This window comes from Protomyctophum parallelum (genome assembly GCF_964188405.1).
Source record: "Protomyctophum parallelum genome assembly, chromosome: 3".
Lineage (NCBI taxonomy): Eukaryota > Metazoa > Chordata > Actinopteri > Myctophiformes > Myctophidae > Protomyctophum > Protomyctophum parallelum.
In genome coordinates, this window is record NC_139698.1 from 19389441 (window position 1) to 19416217 (window position 26777).

The following is a 26777-nucleotide window of genomic DNA, read 5'->3' on the forward strand; positions in this document are numbered from 1 at the left end:
ACTCATGCTTCCTTCATGCCTGAGTGTCCAAGTTGCTCCTTTACACCTGACAGGGGGGAGTTTCCCTGGTTAGACATAGCGCGTGGAACCGGTTCCTTTCCCCTCCATCAGGTGCCCCGGCTGGCCAGGGAAAGGCAGTTTAGTGACCAGGATTACTGCATTTTTTTGTGAGGGTACCTACCCTAGGGGACATGGGGAGAACATGCAAACTCCATACAGAAAGGCCCTTTCGCCAACCCCGCCTTCAGGTATGGGCACTGATGACGCAAAGGAGGAAACACGCCGCCTGTACCCACAGCGTCCCGAGCGGGAATCGAACCCAGGACCTTCTAGCTGTGAGGCGACAGCACTACCAACTGTGCCACCGTGCGGGGGCAGTGTCTTGAGTGTACAGGGTTTGATGAGGGCCCAAGTAGGGCCGGGCCTTAATTTCTCGGGCCTGTTGAGAACTCGCCGGCTGCTGGGCGCGGCTGCACTAGTTTGGGGCGGGCCCGTCTAGAGTTTAAATGGACAGGTATCAGTCAAAAAGGGAGACATCGAAGAGGAAGGATGGATGTGGAAGGATCAACATGGAATTTCAGAACAGGTCAGCTCCATATATGGAGATCTAAGGGTTTGAGGTCCGATGTAGAGTTGCTGGCCAATATTGATGACATCAAGGATCTCCATATAGATGGGGGGGGGGGGGTAAGAAGTCATCACATCACATTTCAAGTAAGATGATAATACTCGGCTGTGCAGGCACGTTTCTGGGGTGGGGGTGGCGGGGGCTTAGGCCAGGCACAAAAAAAGCTCTCTTCCTACGCAAGCCATCGAAGGGATGGGCTGCGCGGGGAGGAGGAAAAAAGATACCCAGCTGCAGGGGGAGTGTTGGTGGGGGGGTAGAAGGCGGCTGTGTGTAAAGACCATAGACTGTAACAAATATGGACAAAGCGTTCTCCGGGTCTAACATGAACGTAAAATGAAGCCTGTCAGTCCTTGTATTGTAAGTCGCCATCTTTCTAGATCCGTTTTGGCCCAGCTGGCCATTGGCACGCCCAGACAACGAGGCAGGACTTCCCCCCTTCTTCTCCGTTGGTTTTTATTTTGACTCGAGTGGGAGGGGAATCCCGATCATAGACTGTAACTGTAGTCCCTCAGAACATACGCGACTTTATGGTCATTTTTTTAATAAATGGGACCATAATTTTCCAAAAAGAATATTATGACATTAGAAATGAGACTTTGTAATGGTTTGATAATTAAATTTAACTGTTACTCTTTTTTATATTACGGGATATTGGCTGATCTCCTTTTGACACAACTGATTTATGTAGAATGACAGGAATAGCTTAATAGACAATACACACAGCAAACAAACTCATGAGAAGTTGTGATGAAGTTAGGTGGCTCTTTATCCAACCAAATGAAATAATAATAATAATACAGACAGGTGTAAACTCCCACAAAATCAAAAGAATGAGCTGAAAGTTATGAAACCCCGTTTGAACCGAATGTCCGCGATTCGAGCACGCACGCACGCACGCCCGCTAAATAGTTTATTAGATAGGTCTGTAAGAAAAGAGTAATTCAAGTCCGCGTCTCGTGCACGCCCGCACGCTCCTATATTGTTCCTTTTCGCTCCGTAAATCCAAACGGCTCCAACGTCCCAGAAAGAGGGAAAACCAAAATGTCACTCCAACTTGTTATGCAAAAAGGAAAAGGGATCCCCAGAAGCGATATAATCCAAACGTAATGATTCCAGGGCAAACAACAACAGTGGATCCTCGCGGGGTGTAAAAGAAAATATAAACGGTCTCACCCAGTCTCTTCTGTGTGCAGTATTGTGCGCTGCAGTGTGGCCTTAGCTATTTTCCACCTATAGTGTTCGAGCAGAGTTTATTATTTAATAAATAATTAATCAAACTGATCCAGGTCTCCCGTAGACTTCCCGAATTTGTTTGTGTGTCTATTGTCTATTAAGCTATTCCTGTCATTCTACATAAATCAGTTGTGTCAAAAGGAGATCAGTCAATATCCCGTAATATAAAAAAGAGTAACAGTTAAATTTACATATGGTGGCCCATACGGGGACTGATTTAAATTGATCTTGATAAACTTGTTTGGTTTAGCTTTACAATATGGCAACAGCAGAAGGAGGAGAACCAAGTGACGACGTGTTTACTCCTGTCCATGATTCTCCCTCTACTCCAGAGGTTGATCTCCCTGTATTTCATGGTGACCCAGATTTCACTTCGGGATCTTTCACCACAAGGAGAAGTCCCCCTCTTGAAACCTCATTAAGTGATTTGTATGGTGGGGATGAGAGTCAAAGAGGGCAGGATGAGGCCCAGGTTGAACCTGATAATAATGATGATGATGATGATGATGATGATGGGAGGGATGAGAATGATGTGACTCATTACAATGAGCTTAAAGGGGAGGTGAATTCTCTAAAGGCTGATCATGATGAATTTAAAGGTGAGGTGACTTCTCTGAAGTGTTAATGGGGAACTTAAAGGTGATGTGAAGTCTCTGAACAAAACATTTCTTAAGCTCGAAAATGATTTTAGAGCTTCTATAGCCAGTTCAGTGAACAGGGAGGCCCACCTAAGGCAGTCCTTTGAATCTACTCTCAACAAACTAGGAGAAGATATCAGGGCAGACATGCAGAAACTGGAAATGGATACCATAAACTGTTTGTTACGCAGGGACGACGAGTGGAAGAAAGAGCTTGCTAGGGCAAGACCTACTAGTACACCTGTAGCAAGTAGACCTCCAGCAGTTTCCACCGATGTCAGCTCCATAGCGCCCCCTATATCATATAGTCAGTCTGGTGTGCATTCACCCATAGACTTCCTTTGCCTCTCTCGTTTTGTTTCTCCCCCCGGGCCGGCGACCAACGCCTCTTTTGTCGTGCGTCAGACAGCCTCGGACCCGTCAATCAAAACAATCCCCTCAAATCATAACATAGGCTTTCAAAACACCCCTTAAACAATAACAAAACAAAACAGCTTAGGGCCTTACCCTTAAAGGATGGCGTTAATTAAGGACCATTATTCCATATATGTGACATACACTTTTAAATGCCATAAATAAAATAAATCCTTTTCTTAACTTAATGTGTGGCAGCGCTACAACTTTAAACTAGTGACTGGAAGCAGAAAGTATTCATGACCATGTTTATTAAGGTAATACAGTCTAGGTGAAGTCCAAATACATGGACTTCTATGGGGCTATGGGTCTTTCTGGGTCCAATGACAGCGCCACAACAGGCCATTATATGAACTTTAAGGAAATCCCGATTTCCTCAGTGGCTTCACAAAATATCTGTCTGACTGCCCCCCTGGTAAAGACATGTGTGTCCATGAGAACAGTTCGGTGGAAAGTTAATTTCCCATGTGTTTGTGTAAGTGTGTTCCTGGCATATCTCCCCAAGGTCATGTCATGTTGCCTCATTGTCCTGCGTTATCATGGCGGGTTCAGTGGAGACGAACACGGCCCAGACGAAGACACAACAGGTGTCAGGGAGGGTGGGGGTTGAGGTGGGGGGGGGGGGGGGGGGGGGGATAGCAATATGGCTAATTCTCCTCTATGTCCGTTATGGCTCTCTGTCCGTCATGGCTCTCTGGCTACCTCTTCCAAGATCGTGTCCATCTTCTGATGCATCTGCATCTGCGTTTTTTCCAATTTTCCCATTATTCGGTACAAAAGACAAATGCACCAAGTATTCAGCCCAAACAAAAGTCCAAATAGATATGCCCTTATGTTGTCCATCACGTACAGACAAGGAGGGAGAGAAAAGAATGCGACCGCCCTCTTCAAGAGGCAAGCAAAAATATATATGGGCTTGATATTGATGACATCAGGGATCTCCATACGTCATGTCACGAGGCATGACCATATATGGTCATGCCCTGCTGGGGTGATCAACAACAAGGCCAAACTGTATTGGATGATTGTGGATGAGATACTGTAGTGTAGTCTGACAGTGGTTGAACAAGTACGACAAGTAAAAGTAACAATACTACTCAAGTAGAAAAAGAAAACGTACTTGAGTAAAATTACATACAAAGAGTATTGGCATCAAAAGTACCAAAAGTAAAAGTACTTATTGTGCAGAATGTCCCATTTCAAATGTATACAAATCTTTTGAAAATATAGCCGATATGCAAGCTCAGTTGTGAGCTTGTAGATCGGCTATTTTCAAATGGTAATGGAAGTTTTTATAATAAATGTAGTGGAGTACAAAGTACAAATACCTCAACGTTGTACCCCAGTTACTTTATACACCACTGGTCTCTGATGAGAAACCAATCAGACAGGATGAGAGGATGTGTGTTTCTTCCAGGAGACACACACACACACACACACACACACCCCGATGGTAAGATACCGGTGTACACACAGTCACACACACTCACAAACTCTCACAGATAGCATCAGTAATCTACAGACAGACGGACGGACGGACGGACGGACGGACGGACGGACGGACGGTCCACAACAATAGAGATGACTTGATCCCCCAGACAGACTATTGGCCCACTTCACTGTATCACACACAGAGGCAGGCACACGCACACACACACTCTCTATGATAGATAGACAGGTGGGTAGATAGAGTCTAGAGACAGACAGACGGACAGACAGTGGCTGTGGAATCTGTGCAGACAGACGTCGGCGTGTGAGACAGACGGACGGGTTAATTGTTTGTAATTATCTGCGCTGATTGTCACAATTGAACAGGTGTTAATAATGCAACCAGGAGGTGAATTATTCACCTGCCGGGTTCATCAACTATTCATAACACAGATAAGTTACCGCTCTGTCTTCAAGCCCCTCCGGCCATTGTCGCTGCCACGCCGTGCGTGCGTGCGTGCGTGCGTGCAACTCATTGTTACAGCTGTGGGATTAGAGGTCATGGACATCAAACAAACCTGACAGATGGACTGATGGAGAGACAGACGAACAGTGAGAAGAGTCTCTCCCTCTCTCTCTCTCTCGCTCGCTCTCCGTCTGTCAAATCAAATCAAGTATTATTATTGGAATGGCAATAATTCCACATCAACGTCAACGTAAAGTGGATTAGCTCCGGCGGTATAACTTCAAGTCCTCCATTAAACAGCGGGCTAGTAATGGCAGCCGGACCTAATTATAACTTAAGCAACAATTAGCTGAGCTTGTGGCAGTTCCATTTACAATATTATACTGTAGCCACTAGCCATGTTGTTGCCATTTTCTTGAACGGAAATGGGCAGCTTCCAATACTCAGATTCCAGGAGGTGTAGTTCCAGACTCTATATATATAGCATTTGAAGATTGTGGAATAGTGGTCTGGCTACGCGAGAATATGATGGACATTACAGGGGTGGCATTAAGGATCGGGAGGCCCCGTTCATGACATCATAATTTAGATAATTAATATATATATATTTATTTTTTAAACCCTTTTGTTTTTGTGTGTGTGTGTGTGTGTGTGTGTGTGTGTGTGTGTGTGTGTGTGTCAGTGTGTATTATCGGACGTCAAAGCATGAACAGCATACAGCACAGCCAAGTAGAGAAATACACTAAAGCAGCTTGATTAAACAATTGTAATTGAAATGACTGTAAGGTTTAACTGGGAGGCAGCATAATGCTATACAATGATGCAATCAGTGATTATTAGCTGCTACCAACTAAATGGTAAGTGGACGTACAGGATGATGCTGAATAATTGGCAATGCTGATTGGAAGGCTGCGATGCAATGCAATATTACTAGCCTACTACTACTACTATTTTTGTTTGAGGCCCCTGGAGGCTCGAGGCCCGTTTCAATTGAAACGATTGAAACATATATAAGGCCGCAACTGATGGACAACCTGATCATCCTGCCTCTCTGTATCCACGTTTTTCCCCGCCAACGTACTGGGGTGTGTGTGTGCTTTACTTCCTTCATGTCTGTGTTGCCATGTCTGCTTATTATAAACGACCTTTGACTTGTTTTTTCTGTAAAGTCACATGCAAATACATTATTGGTAGTAGCTGGTTGATGTTTTTTTTTGGGGTTGATTCTATAGTGTTTGCTTATTTGGGCTTGGGCTTGCTTCCACATTTCTTCACATCAAGGAACCCCAGATAAATACTATGTAATTGTCCACAGACATCAATCTGAACATATTTTGTGCCTTTTTTTATTAAAATGTTAAAAAAATATTCAAAATACTTCAATTTATTCTCAATATCTCAATTTATTCTCAATATCTACCATTGAACGACTGTTAACCCCCCCCCCCCCCCCCCCCCCCCCAGTCCTACAAGCAGTCATTCCCGGCCTCTAAAGCTAAGTGTAATGAGTTTGCATGCTTTTTTGACAACAACATTTTTAACATTAGAGCTGATATTATGAACGGTGCTGCTGCTAGCGCAAACCTTCAAACAGCAGCAAATGGTCCCAGGGTAGATCTCTCCAGGGGGAGCCTATTATCGTTCTGCGCAATTGATGAAGACGAACTCCGCAAAACCATATCACAGATGACATCATCCTCCTGTTCATTGGATACAATTTCTCAAAGAGGTCTTAGACAGTGTGATTGGAGATATCCTAAAAATTGTAAACAGCTCTCTACAATCAGGCGTCTTCCCAGACTCACTGAAGACTGCTGTAGTCAGGCCCCTACTCAAGAAACACAATCTTGATCCCGCTGTTTTGGGTAACTATCGACCCATTTCAAATCTACCCTTTCTGGGCAAGGTTTTAGAAAAATGCATCTTCCATCAATTGGATGCGTTTCTACAGAACAATAATGTCCACAATAAATTCCAATCTGGCTTTAGAAAAGGTCACAGCACAGAAACAGCACTTGTAAAAGTAATGAATGATCTTAGGGTGTCTGCTGACAAGAAACATGTATCCGTTCTCTTACTTCTAGATCTAACGGCTGCATTTGACACGATTGACCATTCAATTTTAATACAGCGTCTGGAGCACTGGATAGGCCTGTCTGGTACGGCCCTGTCCTGGTTTTCCTCCTACCTATCAAACAGAAGTTACTTTGTCAATCTAGCCGAGTTTGACTCAGACAAACATGTCATCAGTTCTGGTATTCCACAGGGCTCGATTCTTGGCCCTCTGCTTTTCTCCTTGTACATACTGCCATTGGGCGAACTCGTTACCAATCACGGAGTCAATTTTCATTTCTATGCTGATGATACCCAACTATATCTTTCTGTGGCTCCAGATGATCCCTGTGCTTTAGACCCGCTGTTGACCTGCCTGTCTAGCATCAAATGTTGGATGAGTGAGAACTTTCTCAAGCTAAATGAGGATAAGACAGAAGTTCTCATAATCGGTTCTAGTGAGCAGAAATAATCAATAATAAGCAGACTGGGCAACCTAACTGTAGAAACTAACAGTACAGTAAAGAACCTGGGGGTTATTATTGATTCTGAATTGAACTTTAATTCACACATTAATCATGTCACCAAGATTGCCTTTTTTCACCTTAGAAATATTGCAAGAATCAGAGCCTATTTGTCCTTGGACGATGCAAAAACGCTAATCCACGCCTTTGTTTTTTCTCGGCTTGATTACTGCAATGCACTTTTTTCAGGACTGCCTAAGAAAACAACTGACAGATTACAACTTGTCCAAAATGCAGCAGCCAGAGTTTTAACTAGAACTAAGATGAGAGAACATATTACTCCAGTTTTGGCATCGCTGCACTGGCTTCCGGTTGTTTTTAGGATTGATTTTAAAATTATTTTACTTGTCTATAAAGCTCTCAATGGTCTCGCACCTTCCTACCTACATGACTGCCTGCCTAAATATGTCCCAAACCGCCCCCTAAGGTCTTCCACCGCCGGCCTGCTCGCTTTGCCCCAAAAAATGGCAACTAAAAAATACGGGGAAGCAGCTTTTTGCTTCTACGGGCCGTCGGCATGGAACAAGCTCCCACTGTACCTTCGTCAGGCAGCCTCTGTAGACATTTTTAAAGCTCAGCTCAAGACCCACTTCTACAACATTGCCTTTAATTGATCTTATATTTTTAATTTTTCATGTCCTCACTGTACTGCATTACTGCTTGTTTTTTAATGTCATTGCCTTGCTTTTCTTTTATTCTCCATTGTTCTGTAAAGCACTTTGAGCTGCATTTCATGTCATGAAAGGTGCTATACAAATAAAGTTTTATTATTATTAGTTTTATTAATGTGTTTTTAAATAACGAATGTACAACCTCACAATGTGTCGCCGTGAGCTTGTAGATCAGCTATATTCATTCGTGCTTGTTTTCATAGACCTGGCCACTTGTTTCTCTCGCAAAACTGGCAACACAGCAAGAGAAAGAGGAACTTATGCACACACAAACGCAAAGACTTATGGGCTATATGATGAAAAATGTGAATATATTTCTCTAGGTTCTACTGGGACCTGCTGATGCTGTGTCTGATGATGGGCAACCTGATCATCCTGCCTCTTATATGTCTCCAAGTAGGTTCTACTGGGACCTGTTGATGCTGTGTCTGATGATGGGCAACCTGATCATCCTGCCTCTCTGTATATATATATATATATATGTCTCCATGTAGGTTCTACTGGGACCTGTTGATGCTGTGTCTGATGATGGGCAACCTGATCATCCTGCCTCTCTGTATACATATATATATATATATATATATATATATATATATATATATGTCTCCAAGTAGGTTCTACTGGGACCTGTTGATGCTGTGTCTGATGATGGGCAACCTGATCATCCTGCCTCTCTGTATATATATATATATATATGTCTCCATGTAGGTTCTACTGGGACCTGTTGATGCTGTGTCTGATGATGGGCAACCTGATCATCCTGCCTCTCTGTATACATATATATATATATATATATATATATATATATATATATATATATATATATATGTCTCCATGTAGGTTCTACTGGGACCTTCTGATGCTGTGTCTGATGATGGGCAACCTGATCATCCTGCCGGTGGGCATCACGTTCTTCAAGGACGAGAACACTCCGCCGTGGATCATCTTCAACGTGGTGACGGACACGCTCTTCCTCGTCGACCTCGCGCTCAACTTCCGGACCGGCATCGTCAAGGAGGACAGCACGGAGATCCTGCTGGACCCCAGGTGTGTGCGCGTGTGTGTGTGTGTGTGTGTGTGTGTGTGTGTGTGCTCGCACGCGTGCGTGCGTTAGGGGTGCTGACACCACGGCGAGTATTCAGGGTCGGAGTCACCACCCCCGGGGGAAGTTGTGATTTGCTCTCGTTCACTGCAATGCAATTTGCGGCATTTCCAAAACAATATTGCACAGAGTAGCGATTATCAAACGTATTTGAAAATTTCCAAAAATGATTATATGACAAAACCCACATCAAACCTGTTCGTGTGTGCGGGGGGGGGGGGGGGGGGGGTGTCCCCAGTTCAAATATGACTATTTTCGGGTGTCCCCAGTTCAAATATGACAATTTTCGGGTGTCCCCAGTTCAAATATGACTATTTTAGGGTGTCCCCAGTTCAAATATGACTATTTCCAGGTGTCCCCAGTTCAAATATGACTATTTTATGACTATGTTCGGGTGTCCCCAGTTCAAATATGACTATTTTAGGGTGTCCCCAGTTCAAATAAAGTTCAGCCTGGAAAGGTTGAGAACCGCTGATTTATAAAGCGTGTCACTGTCCTATATAATCCCACGTCCTACAATTTACAATTTACAATTTAGGCATTTAGCAGACGCTCTTAATCCAGAGCGATTTACATTTAAGCAAGAACAAAAGCATGGGAATACATCACATAAAAGCATTTATCATGAGACATGCGTAAGCTAAGAAGGTAACAGTGGAATATCTATATGATGAAACTATACCTACACTATACATAATAAACTATACATATTCACTACTATGCTATACATATGTGACCAGTGCCAGAGATTTAAACCACAACTCGGCAATAGCATATAGCAATAGAATCTAAAATTAGATTCTTTATTTTTTTTTGGTGGTTTTCGTTTTTAGCCACATAAAAACAGTTGGAATGTTAAATAATGTTTTTATTCCATCAGAAAGTAATTTAAGTGTCATTAAGTCATTGTAATTGCGTAAACAAGTCACTATGTTTAATGTTTAAACCATTGAGTTAGCAATGCTAACCAATGCTAATCAGAAAATCAGCTTTACCTTCAAAGTATGCAAATTCCGCAAAAATTCCGCTTTTTGTACACAATCGTTTTTGAAGATAATACTAGTCTTTCACTAACTGGCTAACAGACATAGCAGAGAAAGAAGTATTAACAGTCGTATTTTGTAAAAAGTGTGCTTATTTTCGGTCCTCCTAAAGCTAATTCATGCGAATGTTTTAGCTAGGGGCACTGGTCATCACAACAATGGAACATGGCTTCTTATTTCCAATAGCAGAGAAGAAGAAGAAGAAGAAGACTAGCATGTATTGTAAACATTGTAACATTATGTCACCATAACGTGGTTCTTATTAGTTACTTTGGAATGTACCTGCCATGAAAATTAAGGTCATAATAATGCAGATCACATCGATATGTAATATAACGCGATAATGTACTTGTTTTAGCTACAGGATTGATGATTGATATCAATATATAATGCTAAATGTAGCTAACGGCTATTTTTTGCAGGGTTGCCAGGTTCTGCGAGAGAAACAAGCAACCCGTATATGAAAACAAAATATAACATATAACAAAACCAATCTTGTCCCTGGCATACATTATTTTCAGATGGGGGTTCTGCAGACAAATAATAATAATAACAGGCTAATATAGCTATCTTATTTGTACTCATCTGGACCATTTACATAAGCCTAATTTTTGCCTAACTTGTGGAAGTACAAAATGGCAAATAAATGCAGTAGCCTATTTAAAAAAGGAGAGATAATAGGCAAACTATCAATTATAACAACATTCTCTAATTGTGAAGACTTATTGGTACAGTAGGCCTATGCATTCTTTTTCTTTAGAAACATGGCCAACTAATTATAATAAGCAGACATGGCAACACTGCTGGTTGGCTAATGGAGGAATGAAGGGAAAACAGCGCCCCCTAAAGTGACAGATCACTGCTGATATCTTTGAAGGGGGAATTCTCCAATTTAACATTTCTGGTTCAACAAGTTTCAAATGGTCATATCTTCTTCATTTCCCCCCCAATTTCAATGAGCAATGCATCATATGAAAGGTTACAGTGTGCAGTTTCATAATATGTAAAGAACTGAAAAATGACCATGGCCCCCTTGTATATCAAACTACTGGCACTGGTCACATATGTACTATGGCGTGCTATGACTATATACAATACAATTATAGTGCTGTCTACATAACATGCTATAAGTCTGTGTCAAATGCTATCTAAGCCAACAGAAATGCTATCTAAGGGGTTAGGGTAAGTGCTATGGGCCATGATGGAGTCTGAAAAGGTGGGTTTTCAGGCTACGGCGGAAGATTGGGAGTGATGCTGCAGTTCTGACTGCAATGGGAAGTGCATTCCACAGTTTTGGAGCCAGAAGGGAGAAGAGTTTGGGACGTGTGGAGCGTTGTCCCGGCGTTTTTAGTGAGGGTACTTCCAGTTTCCCTGCGTTGGCTGATCTGAGTGCGCGGGAGGGTTTGTAGGGTTCAATCATACTTGTAAGATATGGGGGAGCCATACCTTTGGTTGCTTTGAATGCCAGCATCAGAGTTTTGTATTCTGTGCGGGCAGCGACCGGGAGCCAGTGGAGGGAGCGGAGCAGGGGGGAGACATGTGAGAATTTTGGCTGGTTGAAGACCAAGCGAGCTGCTGCATTTTGGATCAGCTGGAGAGGCTTAAGTGCACATGCTGGTAGGCCAGTAAGGAGGGAGTTACAATAGTCGAGTTTTGACAAGACTGTTGTCTGGATTAGGAGCTGGGCTGATTCCTGGGTGAGGAACGGTCTAATTCGTCGTATGTTATAGAGTGTGAACCTGCATGATCGAGTGACAGCTGTGATGTGAGCTTTGAACGAGAGCTGACTGTCCAGGACAACACCAAGATTCCTGGCTGTTGGGACAGACGTTACCAGGGCGTTGTCTACGGAAATAGTTAGCTCCCGCATAGGGCAGGACTTAGCTGGGAAGAAGAGAAGCTCAGTTTTGTCTGGGTTCAGCTTGAGGTGGTTGGAGGACATCCACTGTGAGATGTCAGCCAGGCATGCAGTGATGCGCTCTTCCACCTGAGTGGCAGAGGGGGGGAAGGATAGGAACAGTTGTGTGTCATCGGCGTAGCAGTGATAGGATATATTGTGAGCAGAGATGATAGTGCCAAGGGATTTAGTGTACAGTGAGAAAAGGAGGGGACCAAGTACAGATCCCTGTGGGACCCCAGTTTGGAGGGTTCGGGGGGATGATAACAGACCTTTCCAGGAAACCTGGTAGGTCCGATCGGTGAGGTAGGAGGAGAACCACTTTAGTGCCGTTCCACCGATGCCTAGCTCCGCTAGGGTGTCTAGGAGCAGCTGGTGGTTCACTGTGTCAAATGCTGCTGATAGGTCCTGTCATGCATGCTTCTCTACAGAGTATCTATAATGAATTTTTATGGCGCTTTTCTATGCACTACGTGCCTACTCAAAACGCTTACAATGGTTCATTCATTCACACATTGGGAGGTGAAGCGGCGAACAGTCGACGCCAGCGTCCTCACTTCCCACCCCCAATCCAACCCTTGATGCTGAGTGTCAAGCATGGAGGCACTGGGTCCCATGCATTTTTAGAGCCTTGGTATGACCCGGCCGGGGATCGAACCCCGACCTCGCAGTCTCAGTCACTCTAACCACAAGGCCACTGAGCTATCTAGATTCTAGACAGTCCTGACATCAGACAGACGGCGTGTGTCTGTCTGTCTGTCTGGCGGTGGCTCTGGTCTCAGGCAGCAGTATCAGACGTGTGTGTCCCTGCATGCGTCTTTGCAGCCTGCATGGGAAAACATCTGTGACAGCTGCCTTTACCCCGCCAGGGGGGTGCCGGTGGCGCAGCAGAAGCTGTCTGTCACAGATGTTATACCAATTCCTCCTCCTGAGGGCCATTTGCACCAGGTGGAAGGATCTTGCTGTTACAGGGCTTATTTTCCAATCCCGGAGCGGTTGCGCAAAGACCCGCCCGGCAGGCACTGTTTAATGCAATTTATTTGTGCTGTGTTTTTGTTGACAAAGTTGTAAATGTAGGCATTTAGCAGGAGCTCTTCTATCCTGTAGCGATTTACAATAAGCAAGGACAACACAAGGTAAATACATCAATTGCATAGAAGTAGTCATCTAGGATTATAAGTAAACTAAAAACCGGCCATCCGTCTTAACATTGCACATTGAAATTATAAACAACATATGCTATATAGAATGCCAGAACAATAATGACCAGGCTTTTGTCTACATAACATGCTTTAAAAATGACATATTTTAGCCTTTGCATAAGCCTGCAAGGTCGTCGCGACTAGGGCAAGTGCTACAAGCTATATAAGATAGAGTCTGAAGAGGTTGAGTTTTCAGACCACGCCAGAAGATTGGGAGTGAGTCCGCAGTTCTAACTGCAATGGGGAGTTCATTCCATATAGTTTTGGGAGCCAGAAGGAAGAAGAGTCTGGGACAGCGTTTGTAAACGTATTGAAGGGCCCCAACCCGGTCTCGCCCCAAACACGGTGAAATAGCACGGATTGGCACTTCCTTACATGCACGCCTAGAAAAAAACCCCAAATCCGTACATATTACACTGAAATCCTCCCCATAGACCGTGATGGAGGGGCGCAGTGTTATTTTTGGCAGCACATTTTTATTTTAGTTTTAGTCGTAGTCTCTTGAATAGGCTTCATTTAGTTTTAGTCTAAATATCATAAGATTTTATTTGACTAAATCTACAATTGATTTAGTCGAGTGAAATGTATTTTGTCGGGCCCTGATGCCGTCATAATGGCTGATTTTCAGCATGCAACCAAGTGTAAAATGACTTGTACTGGATATCTTGACCACTAGTCCCTTACTCCCTTCCTAACATTTTAGTCTCGTTTTTATTTGTTGACGAAATTGTCAGAATATTTAGTCTTAATTTTCAATTTAGTTTTCGTCAGTGAAAAAAGGTAGTCGACGAACATTTTTCGTCTTCGTTTGAGTCGACGAAATCAACACTGGAGGGGCGCCATCTCTACCGAACTTGAGCCATACGAGAGACACCAGCGAGCGCGCTAAAGCGTGTAAGTTGCCGTGTCGAGCGTCGCCAAAGTTCGGTAGAGCCGACTCAGCCCCGTCCGAGTTGTAACCCGATAGCACAGAATCGTATATGATGTCAAACCCGATCTCACCCAAATACGTATAGGCAATTAGGCATACTATGTATACGGAATTGCCAATCTGTGCTATTTCACTGTGTTTGTTCCCATCCACTTTATCCTCTGATCATTTTCAGAGCTTACGTTGCTCCAGACTGTATGATGGAAATATTTGAAAATTGTGGGAGGCATATAGTCTGGCTCACGAGACTAGTCTGCGTGCGTGCGTGCGTGCGTGCGTGCGTGGCCCCAACCTGACATCGGGTCTGCAATGCATCAGCCTGAGCCTAACCTGAGACCTGACACTGCATTAATTGAATCTCTGATCTCTCTCTCTCTCTCTCGGCATGACGTGCGCTTTCTTTCTCTGATGTTCGCAACACACACACACACACACACACACACACACGCAGCTCTCTGATGCACGTCTGATGAATGCAAACACAGACAGAACACGCACGTCACCAGAGAGAGAGATCATCTTTATTTATTTAGAGGTTTTTTGGAGGGTTTTTTTCTTGCCTTTATCGATTGTTAGGCAGTGAAGACATGTGAGGGAACTTGGGAATCGAACTGTCTGGCATTAACCGTCTTTACGTGGTATGCGTCTTAACCACTCCGCTTTAGACAATTTCATTATTAAACATAACTAGTGTAGTGCCACCGGTAAAAATATTCTAAGCTACACGAGTCCCGACTGTCCATTTCAGAGACTAGTCAGCAACATGCCATGGCATTCAGTAGAGAATACATCAAGTTAGGCTATACGTGGTCTACCAGCAGCGAATAAATAATAAGTAACATACATGCCAACAACAGCAATGCTCAGAAAAATGTATAGCAAGACCGTCCATTACAGAGACATGGACACAATGACATGGATGGATGGATGGATGGATGGATGGATGGATGGATGGATGGATGAATGAATGAATGAATGAATGAATGAATGAATGAATGAATGAATGAATGAATGAATGAATGAATGAATGAATGGAAGAGTGAGTGAGTGAGTGAGTGAGTGAGTGAGTGAGTGAATGAAAACTGTATTCAATGTTAAAATGAGACAAAAAAAGTCAAATAATTAAAATAAGTGCAATATAGAACAAATAAATAATATATAAAAAAAAGAAAAAAGAAGAAGGGAACTAGCCTCACTGGCTGCAAGTATTATAATTATTCTATTCTTTACAATGGATGGATGGATGGATGGATGGATGGATGGATGGATGAAGCAAGTATTGTAATACAAACAGGCCAATAGCCAATGCTCGCAAACATGAATAGTGAGCGTCCATTGCAGAGAAGCATGATGCTCCTTATACGATATATAGAGTCATTTAGCTGCTGCTTCTTCGTCCAGCCTCTCACAGTCGTCCAATTTCACTTGTTTATCCTCGGATCCTAGGAGAGTTCTCTCTGCTGATTGGATGAAATTGATGGTCTGCCTGAAAATTTTATTTTCTCAAGTGCCCGAAGAGAGGCGCAGACCCCTTGTTACAGAAACACACTGAATGCTGTTAGGATACAGAGCTGTTTATCAAAGGAAAAGAGAAGAGAGACAATATATCGCACACCGTTTTTGCTAGGCTTTTCTGCCCTATCTTCTCAAGTGAAGATAGATAGGAAAGAGGGGGGAGAGAGAAGGGGGGAGACATGCAGCAAAGGTCGTCATGACATTAACGGGACTCGAACACGCGACACGCTGCCAGGCCAGAGCCCATATGTGATCGAGTTGATAAACAATGGGGCCATGGTCATTTTTCAGTTTTTTACATATTATGAAACTACAAAATGTAAGCTTTCATATGATGTATTGTTCATTGAAATTGGACAAAAAAAATGAAGAAGATATGACAATCTGAAACTTGTTGAACCGGAAACCCCAAAGTGCAGAATTTCCCCCGCAAAGATTTCCAAAGATTTTAGCACCTCTGAGCCCCAGGAATGGGTGTGACAATAAATACTTGTCTCCGCCCCTAATGGCTTGCATAAACACTCCCCCCACCCACTAACCACTCCCCCACTAGGTTAGCTGTCAGTGACACAGTGCACAGATGAGTTGAGTGGACACTTAGTAGGCAGTGTGGGGAAAGTACAATATTGCAATATAGAAATCAGTAAGGGCTGAATCCACCTTTCCGGCCTGCATGCCGGCCGATAAGCACCGTCGGCCGGTCCGTTTTTACGTCGGCAGTTCCGTGTTTACGTCGGCCGGTCCGTATTTACGTCGGCTACGGACCGGCCGACGTAAATACGGACCGGCCGACGTAAACACGGACCGGCCGACGTAAAAACGGACCGGCCGACGTAAATACGGACCGGCCGACGTAAACACGGACCGGCCGACGTAAACATGGACCGGCCGATGTAAACACGGACCGACCGAAGTAAAAACGGACTGGCCGACGTAAACACGGACCGGCCGACGTAAACACGGACCGGCCGACCCATCGCTAAAAATGCATTCGGACCGACCGGCCGACCTATAAAAAGACCGGCCGACGGTGCTTACGGGCCGGAAGAAATGGATTCTGCCCTCCCTCATAGACATGTGGCATGATGCGCCTGGACCGCTCGACCAGCGGGCGCCTATCGCGCACCTTTTAACAATTATTAGCACACCTGAAGAGGAGAAACTACAACAAAAGGCTGTTTTCCCCATAGTTCTGTGTTTACATTTGGGACCTTTAGTGCGAGCCAGTGACTGGAGCGTGTCCTATTATGTTACAGGATTCCAGTCCAGCAGAGCTTTAATATACAACTGGTAAAGTCACATCGATTGCTTTAAAAATAAACAGATGCCAATGTTTATTTCGCCTGTCGTCGGCCAAGTAGTATAAGTTCTGTAAGGTTCACCAGATATAAATCGCAGAGCAGAGTGATGAACTGTATCCAAGGGCTTGAGGACAGAAGGAGCAGCTTTTCTATAGATGACATCAATATATTGAGTCTCAGTTTATGTCACGATAGCTTAGTGCTCATATACTCCGACTCAGCCTGAGTCGGAGTATATGAGCACTAAGCTATGTTCGTTGAATTTAATAAATTCAACGAACATGTTTTCCTATAGAACACTGCTCTCTCTCCCATCCTCCCTCCTGCAGGGCGATCCGCCGGCGCTACCTGAAGAGCTGGTTCCTGGTGGACTTCGTGTCCTCCATCCCCGTGGACTACATCTTCCTGATGGTGGACCTGGAGGCCCACCTGGACTCCGAGGTGTACCGCACGGCACGCGCCCTGCGCATCGTCCGCTTCACCAAGATCCTCAGCCTGCTGCGCCTGCTGCGCCTCTCCCGGCTGATTAGATACATCCACCAGTGGGAGGAGGTACGTATACACCACTAAACCCTAGTGTACTAGAATACTAGCATTCTAGTGTATACTAGTATACTATAGTCTGCTGCGCCTCTCCCGGCTGTTTAGATACATCCACCAGTGGGAGGAGGTACGCGTATATACGCCACTATGAACCCTAGTGTGTAGTGTACTAGAATACTAGTATGCACTAGTATACTAGTCTGCTGCACCTCTCCCGGCTGATTAGATACATCCACCAGTGGGAGGAGGTACGCGTATATACGCCACTATGAACCCTAGTGTGTAGTGTACTATACTACTAGTATACTACTAGTATGCACTAGTATACTATAGTCTGCTGCGCCTCTCCAGGCTCATCCGCCACATCCACCAGTAGGAGGAAGTACGTATACACCACTAAACCCTAGTGTGTACTAGAATACTATAGCATTCTAGTGTATACTATAGTCTGCTGCGCCTCTCCAGGCTCATCCGCTATACACATCCACCAATGGGAGGAGGTACTTATACACCACTAAACCCTAGTGTGTACTACGGCATTCACTTCTAGTCATTTTTACTGGTTGACTAGTTGCCTAGCTTACTAGTCAACTAGTTTAACTACCTACCCAGCTCATAATTCACTCTCCTAATTGGATGTGTGTAATCTAAGTAGTATGTGTCTCTGATGCCTTGTACAATAGACACGACGGTTATAGAAATGTTTTTGTTGCTGCGAGAGTGAGGTCTATATAGCCAACACCAACTCGGGACTCCTGGATCGCTGCCCTCTACAAATTCCTATCCAACATCAGGTTCTTGAGCTCTGCAGTGTTGTCAGCCGAGCTGTCGCGCCGCAGCACGTCTACATTAGGTGGTACGCTTCTTTCCCCCCTCCTGGCTTTGCCCTGGGTTGGCTCCCATATAACTTATAAGGGTCAATTTACTTGCCTCAAGTTCTGGGTGCCTGGGAGCATTCATTCTGTATGCTCTCTCTCTCTCTCTCTCTCTCTCTCTCTCTCTCTCTCTCTCTCTCTGTCTCTCTCTCTCTCTCTCTCTCTCTCTCGCTCTCTCTCAGATCTTCCACATGACCTACGACCTGGCCAGTGCGATGGTGCGCATCGTCAACCTGATTGGCATGATGCTGCTGCTGTGCCACTGGGACGGATGTCTGCAGTTCCTGGTGCCCATGCTGCAGGACTTCCCCCCCGACTGCTGGGTGTCCAAGAACGACATGGTGGTCAGTCTGTGTGCGCGTGTGTGTGTGTGTGTGTGTGTGTGTTTGCGTGCGTGCGTGCATGCATGCGTGCAGTGCCAGTGTGAATTTTGTCGACTAAAGAAATACTATGACAAAAAACTTTTTGCTGACTAACTAAACTAAGACTAAATATATTGATAATTTCGTCAACAACTAAAAACTAGACTACAATGTTAAGGAGGGTTTGATTTAAATTGGCCGTATATGTTATGGGAGAACAGATCTTTAATAGAAGCTGTATATCAAATCAAATCAAATTTTATTTATAGAGCACATTTTCAAAGACCAGGAGGCCAACCATTTTGACAAGCTGCAGACGTCTGAGAGTGGACTGGTCCATGCCTACATATAGCGCATTGCAATAATCGAGCCGCGATGAGATAAAGGCGTGGATAACTCTCTGAAGGTCAGGTTGGGAAAGGTAGCCCTTGATCCTGGCCACTAGCCTGAGTTGATAGAAACTTGCTTTTACCACGGAGCTAATCTGTTTATCAAATTTAAGGTTGTTGTCAAACAACACACCCAGATTTTTCACTGATGAGTGGATATTGGCACTGAGGGGTCCCAAGGTGGCAAACTCTAAGTAGGGCCGTTTCGGTACTATGACCAGGTTTAAAACCAGACTGAAATGTATCGTGGATACCATGAATGAATGAATGAATAGTTTATTTCGATCTTACAGAGGGAGACATTACACAAAAACAGTTTACTTTTTCTTTTGTGATCAAAAAGGCATAGGCAGAAGCTTAAAGCTTATAAGTGCCTATCCTTATCTCAACTTGCTCCAACATGCTGTTGAAGACATGCATAACAATCAACACAAAAAAACAAAAAAACAAAAAAAACAAATGACATTTATAGAAGAATAGAAAATTAAACAAACCAAAAGCAAAAACAGAAAATAAAAACAGACAACGACAAAGACAAAAGAAAAAAAGACAGGAAAAAAAAGACAAGAACAGACAAAGCCAAATGTTATACTAAGTCCAACTCTACATGGCATAAACATAGCTCAGCTCCCTACTCATTCCAGGTTATATCCATGCAATAATTCCTGTTTGAGCCTCTTTTTAAATTGTTTAAGGTTGTTGCTTTGCTTAATTGTCTCAGACAAGCTATTCCACAGCTTAACCCCATGGACAGAAACACACATGCTCTTTAAGGTTGTTTCAACACTTATTTGTTTGAAGTTTAGTTCCCCTCTCAGCTCATACCTCCCATCCCTATCCCTAAACCTTTTTTGGATATTTCCAGGAAGCAGACTATGTCTAGCTTTAAATAATAATTGTGCTGTTTTAAAATCAACTAAATCAAAAAACTTTAATGTTTGTGAATTTAGAAACAGTGGATTTGTGTGTTCATAGTAATTTACTTTATTTACTATTCTTATTGCTTTTTTCTGCAGTAAATATATTGGCTGAAGGTTGCTTTTGTAAGTGTTACCCCACACTTCCACACAGTAGGTGAGATATGGTGTTATAAGGGTGCAATAGAGGGTGTATAGTGATTTGGACTCAAGGACATTTCTTGTTTTGCCCATGACACCAATATTTCTCGCTAATTTAGACCGGATATAATTTATGTGGGGTTTCCAAGAGAACTTATGATCTATTATTACTCCTAAAAACAGATTATCAAAAACTCTTTCTAGTATGATATTATCAATTTTGACCTCAATGTTTGTGTTCATCAGTGTTTTTTGTTTACCAAAGACCATATATTTAGTTTTTTTCAGGTTAAGTGATAATTTATTTTGATCAAACCATACCTTTAACACTAGGAAGTCTGAGCAGCCGTTCTGACCGAATTTGAGATTTCAATGTTTATTTTCTCAGCCCATGGAGTCCAGAGAAAGTTCCCCTTGCATGACTTTGTCTAAATATTCGATTGAAATCATCTCTGTTTTTTACCCCATTTGAAACGTTTTGTAAATATGATTTTAGGCATATATCTCTTACTCAGTCTGACTATATCGGCCCATTCGACCGCTCTCCCCCTTTATCCCTCCACCCCCGCACCACTCGTTCACACCTCTGGAGCTGGAGACGTCATTGTTGCCTACACGCACTCACTTTTATTTTTTATTTTCTTCCCTCTCTTATGAATACATTATTATACACCCAATGAAAATGTACACTTCACGGATTATATATTTGGAATTAGGACAATCGGTAGAAAATTGGCCGAGAATAGCACAATAGCACATTAATTGTTGCCTAAATGTATACGCACTTTTCTGAAAATGGTTAATCTGCAAGCTGCCCCATTTCCTTTTCAACTTGATATGTTTCGTAGAGAGGGCATACACAAGCCAGAATTCCGTGGTTTACATGAGCAAAAAATAAGCGAGTTATGTAAAGAGGGGTGGAGGGAAAAAGGCGATTATTTGGCACAATCAATCAAATATATATTAATTACATCGCGTAGCCTATAATGTTTCCCCCTCTATATAATAGAGGGGGACAATATATAACTCTAATGTCGTATTTCGTCATGTATGTGAACTATATGCTGCTTGTAATACTGTTGGTCAAAGTAACTAGTAGTTGGACAGGCTAAATATAATAGTAGGCTATAAGCACGTTTTCAGCTAAATGCTTTTTGTTCTCTTTTCTCCAGGCTCATATACCCGCATCGAGATGAGCTAGCTCTGCGACAGCTGTTTTCAATTAAATTACTTGCAGTATAATATTAATAAATACTACATCCTATATATATTGTTTGTCTGTCTAATCATTCAAATGTTTTTCTGCATGCATATTGCATAGTTTATGTAAGCCTGAATTAAAGTCTGATTACGGAGGCTTTTTCCCCGTCTCACAAACAACGAAGCCTATAAATATTGTCTGAGAAGTTGAGAATTGGTGTCATGCACATATATATGCACCACACATTCCTGCTGTTGTCACCACGCGGTAAATAATGAATACTTTGTGTTAATTCAACCATGTTTATTTTTTCTTATTGTTCACAATATCAGAAAGCATGAAAGAAAGCAAATATAAAGCGGAATAAAATCAGGGAAAACACAAATCCTACGCATTAGTTTCTGTTGCTATACTTAGAGACACTTGACACATGTCATTGTAAATGTTCCCGTACATGTACCACATTGGCCATGTATTGCGTAAATCCACATCTTGCCTTGGATGGGAAGAGTTGCTCATCGACCGTGATGTTTCCTCCAGGCACATAGCAAGATATGCAGTTATCTGTGAACTGATTCCAAATGTCCGTTATTGCAGCAAACTTGTCTGTTTCTTTGCGTGCTTCTCTGGTGTCCTTGTCGTCAAATCGCAGGTATCGCATTATGGATTTGAAACGGTCACGAGACATTGTTTCTCTCACCGTCTCATTCCCCCATGCCCCTTTCGCCCACAGTTGATTCAATGGATAACCAGATGTCGACATCGCACGAATGAAAAACACGCTGATGAATGCTTTCAGTTCAGTAACAGACAGATCCCATTCTTGATTCTGTCCATCACTGCGGGCAAACTTCACTGTGCAGTCTTTGACGTTTTCCAACATGTCGGGGTCAAACATACACAAAAAACTGCTCAACTCGTCGTGGATTCTGACTTTGGCAAAAGCAGTAGGACCTGGCCTGGCATTTCCCCTCACTGTATATGTATCTTTATTCTTTTCCCTTTTTGCTTCCTATATGATGAATTCCTGTTCTACTGGCTGGTAGCCTATGTCTTGTATAGGGCCTTGTATATCTTTTTATTTTAAGCATGCCGCCGCATTCTGTCAGAGCAGAGACATATTTATTTAAAATAATCCTGTCTCGCACGGCCTATATAGAGCCAATGAACGGAGCACATTCCCAATGAAGCATTACACTTGTTTACAACAGGGTCCACATTGTTCAATTCATCAAAACATTTAGAGACATACCAATAGACAAATAGGGAAATATATATATATATATATAGCTTGTCCCATGTAGGCCTAAATGTTTTTATGATCGAATGTGACCAAATAGTGCCCATTGAGAGTGCAGGTTTTCTTTCTTTATTTTATTTTTCGTTTATAGATTCGTTTTAGGCTTACGTTATAAGTTATATACTATGCATAGTCAATACTAATAGACTGCATTTAATGTTAAGTTATGTTCTGTAAAATATAGGCAAATATTGAGAAGTTGAGAATTATGCATCCTGCATGCTGTTGGAATTAAGTTCTGGATTGCTGCCGACCTGGACAGCAAATACTTCCTGAATGGATTTCCATACCTTGGAAAGGGCCAGTACCGCAGCAGGTGATTTATTTTCCTTTTCTAATAATCAATAATCATTTAAAATGTCTTTACATCAAAGCCTATTATGTATATATTTTTGCGTTGTAATAACCATTACACCTTCTCCCTGTCATTTGTATATATAGTGATGGCGTGCCGCTGTGCCGTGCGAGACAGGATTATTTTAAATAAATATGTCTCTGCTCTGACAGAATGCGGCGGCATGCTTAAAATAAACAGATATACAAGGCCCTATACAAGACATAGGCTACCAGCCAGTAGAACAGGAATTCATCATATAGGAAGCAAAAAGGGAAAAGAATAAAGATACATATACAGTGAGGGGAAATGCCAGGCCAGGTCCTACTGCTTTTGCCAAAGTCAGAATCCACGACGAGTTGAGCAGTTTTTTGTGTATGTTTGACCCCGACATGTTGGAAAACGTCAAAGACTGCACAGTGAAGTTTGCCCGCAGTGATGGACAGAATCAAGAATGGGATCTGTCTGTTACTGAACTGAAAGCATTCATCAGCGTGTTTTTCATTCGTGCGATGTCGACATCTGGTTATCCATTGAATCAACTGTGGGCGAAAGGGGCATGGGGGAATGAGACGGTGAGAGAAACAATGTCTCGTGACCGTTTCAAATCCATAATGCGATACCTGCGATTTGACGACAAGGACACCAGAGAAGCACGCAAAGAAACAGACAAGTTTGCTGCAATAACGGACATTTGGAATCAGTTCACAGATAACTGCATATCTTGCTATGTGCCTGGAGGAAACATCACGGTCGATGAGCAACTCTTCCCATCCAAGGCAAGATGTGGATTTACGCAATACATGGCCAATGTGGTACATGTACGGGAACATTTACAATGACATGTGTCAAGTGTCTCTAAGTATAGCAACAGAAACTAATGCGTAGGATTTGTGTTTTCCCTGATTTTATTCCGCTTTATATTTGCTTTCTTTCATGCTTTCTGATATTGTGAACAATAAGAAAAAATAAACATGGTTGAATTAACACAAAGTATTCATTATTTACCGCGTGGTGACAACAGCAGGAATGTGTGGTGCATATATATGTGCATGACACCAATTCTCAACTTCTCAGACAATATTTATAGGCTTCGTTGTTTGTGAGACGGGGAAAAAGCCTCCGTAATCAGACTTTAATTCAGGCTTACATAAACTATGCAATATGCATGCAGAAAAACATTTGAATGATTAGACAGACAAACAATATATATAGGATGTAGTATTTATTAATATTATACTGCAAGTAATTTAATTGAAAACAGCACGGCTGTCGCAGAGCTAGCTCATCTCGATGCGGGTATATGAGCCTGGAGAAAAGAGAACAAAAAGCATTTAGCTGAAAACGGGCTTATAGCCTACTATTATATTTAGCCTGTCCAACTACTAGTTACTTTGACCAACAGTATTACAAGCAGCATATAGTTCACATACATGACGAAATACGACATTAGAGTTATATATTGTCCCCCTCTATTATATAGAGGGGGAAACATTATAGGCTACGCGATGTAATTAATATATATTTGATTGATTGTGCCAAATAATCGCCTTTTTCCCTCCACCCCTCTTTACATAACTCGCTTATTTTTTGCTCATGTAAACCACGGAATTCTGGCTTGTGTATGCCCTCTCTACGAAACATATCAAGTTGAAAAGGAAATGGGGCAGCTTGCAGATTAACCATTTTCAGAAAAGTGCGTATACATTTAGGCAACAATTAATGTGCTATTGTGCTATTCTCGGCCAATTTTCTACCGATTGTCCTAATTCCAAATATATAATCCGTGAAGTGTACATTTTCATTGGGTGTATAATAATGTATTCATAAGAGAGGGAAGAAAATAAAAAATAAAAGTGAGTGCGTGTAGGCAACAATGACGTCTCCAGCTCCAGAGGTGTGAACGAGTGGTGCGGGGGTGGGGGGGATAAAGGGGGAGAGCGGTCGAATGGGCCGATATAGTCAGACTGAGTAGGAGTGATTTTTTTTCAGCCTTGCTAGTGTTAACTTGTCCAATTCAATTTTTACCACCTCCAGCAGCTGCTGAATGTCTTTTCCAGAGCAAAATATATTGGTGTCATCGGCAAAGATAACAAATTTCATGATACTGGATGTCTTACATATATCATTAATATATAATATGAATAATTTCGGTCCTAGTATTGAGCCCTGCGGCACTCCGCACGTGATGTGTGAACAGTTTGATTTATACTCACCCATCTGCACATACTGTTGTCTATTTGTGATGTAACTTTTTAACCAGTTTAAACCTACCCCTCTAACACCATATCTCTCCATCTTTTTCAGCATAATATCATGATCTATTGTGTCAAAAGCTTTCTTTAAGTCTATGAACACCCCCACTGCATAATTGTTATTATCAACTGAAGTTGTTAGTTCCTCTATTAAATCAATAAGTGCCATCGATGTGGATCGTTTTGCTCGAAAACCATATTGACTGTCTGTCAGTAACTGGTGTTTTTCAAGGAAGCCACCTAGCCTTGTGTCAAATAGTTTTTCAAGAATTTTAGAAAATTGTGGCAACAAGGACACTGGCCTGTAGTTCGTGTAAAGATGTTTGTCTCCTGCTTTGTATATGGGAATAACCTTTGCTATTTTCATTTGGTTAGGAAAAGAACCAGTCACAAATGATAGATTACATATATATGTTAATGGCTCTGCAATAGCAGTTATAACTCTTTTTATGAGTGTCATGTCTATGTCATTGCAGTCATAGGAGATTTTATTTTTGAACTTATTAACTATGTCTATGATTTCATTTTTATCTGTACTTGTTAAGAAAATTGTAGCTGGGTTTCTATCTATTACATTTTGTTCCACATCCACACCCCCTTGTGGAGGGTTTATTTCTTTTGCCAAATTTGGTCCTACATTCACAAAAAAGTTATTAAAGCCATTAGCCACCTTATTCATATTAGTAATGGTCATTTCATTCTCCATAAAGTAATCTACATAGTTATTATTAGTTCTCTTCCTAATCAAATTATTTAATATTTTCCACGTGCCCTTGATATTGTTTATATTTTTTTCTAACTCTTTATTATAGTATTCTTTCTTGCATTTTCTAGTAATGTCTATTAATTTATTTTTATATTTTTTATATTTGATTTCCGATTCTCTGGTCCTGTATTTTATGAATTCTCTATATAAATTATTCTTTTTTTTGCTAGCATTTTGCAGTCCTCTTGACATCCAGGGCTTATTCTGGTGTTTTGGTTTATTCCTACATTGTTGAAGTGGACAATGTCTATCATATGATTGTATGAATATATTTAGAAATGAATTATAGGCTGAGTCTACATCCTCTGCCTCATAAACCTTGTTCCAATCCTGTAATAACAAGTTACTTTGAAATTCATTGAGAGCACCTTCTGTTTGTACTCTTTTATATCTAGTAGGGGATTCCTCTTTCAACATCGTATAATTACAATCATATATTGCAAATACTGGCAGATGATCACTTATATCATTAATAATTAATCCGCTCACTATGTTATTTTCCATGTTGTTAGTATATATATTATCTATTATAGTGGCTGAATGTGATGTTATTCTACTAGGTTTATTAATAAGAGGATATAGACTCATGCCAAACATTACATCAATAAATTCATCAATCAAAGCATTCTTATTAGGATTATTAATATCA

General features: G+C 42.1%; 1 protein-coding gene across 1 annotated transcript in view; it reads left to right on the forward strand.

The window, feature by feature from the left end:
* The window catches only part of LOC310856579 (uncharacterized protein), a gene marked incomplete at both ends in the record, with an annotated part of 97781 nt that overhangs the window by 44056 nt on the left and 26948 nt on the right, over positions 1–26777 (forward strand). The window contains 3 exons of the mRNA XM_083762051.1: positions 8895–9101; positions 17375–17597; positions 18646–18807. Of these exons, the coding sequence (XP_083618177.1) occupies positions 8895–9101; positions 17375–17597; positions 18646–18807 (592 nt within the window). The remainder of the gene's footprint in view (positions 1–8894; positions 9102–17374; positions 17598–18645; positions 18808–26777) is intronic.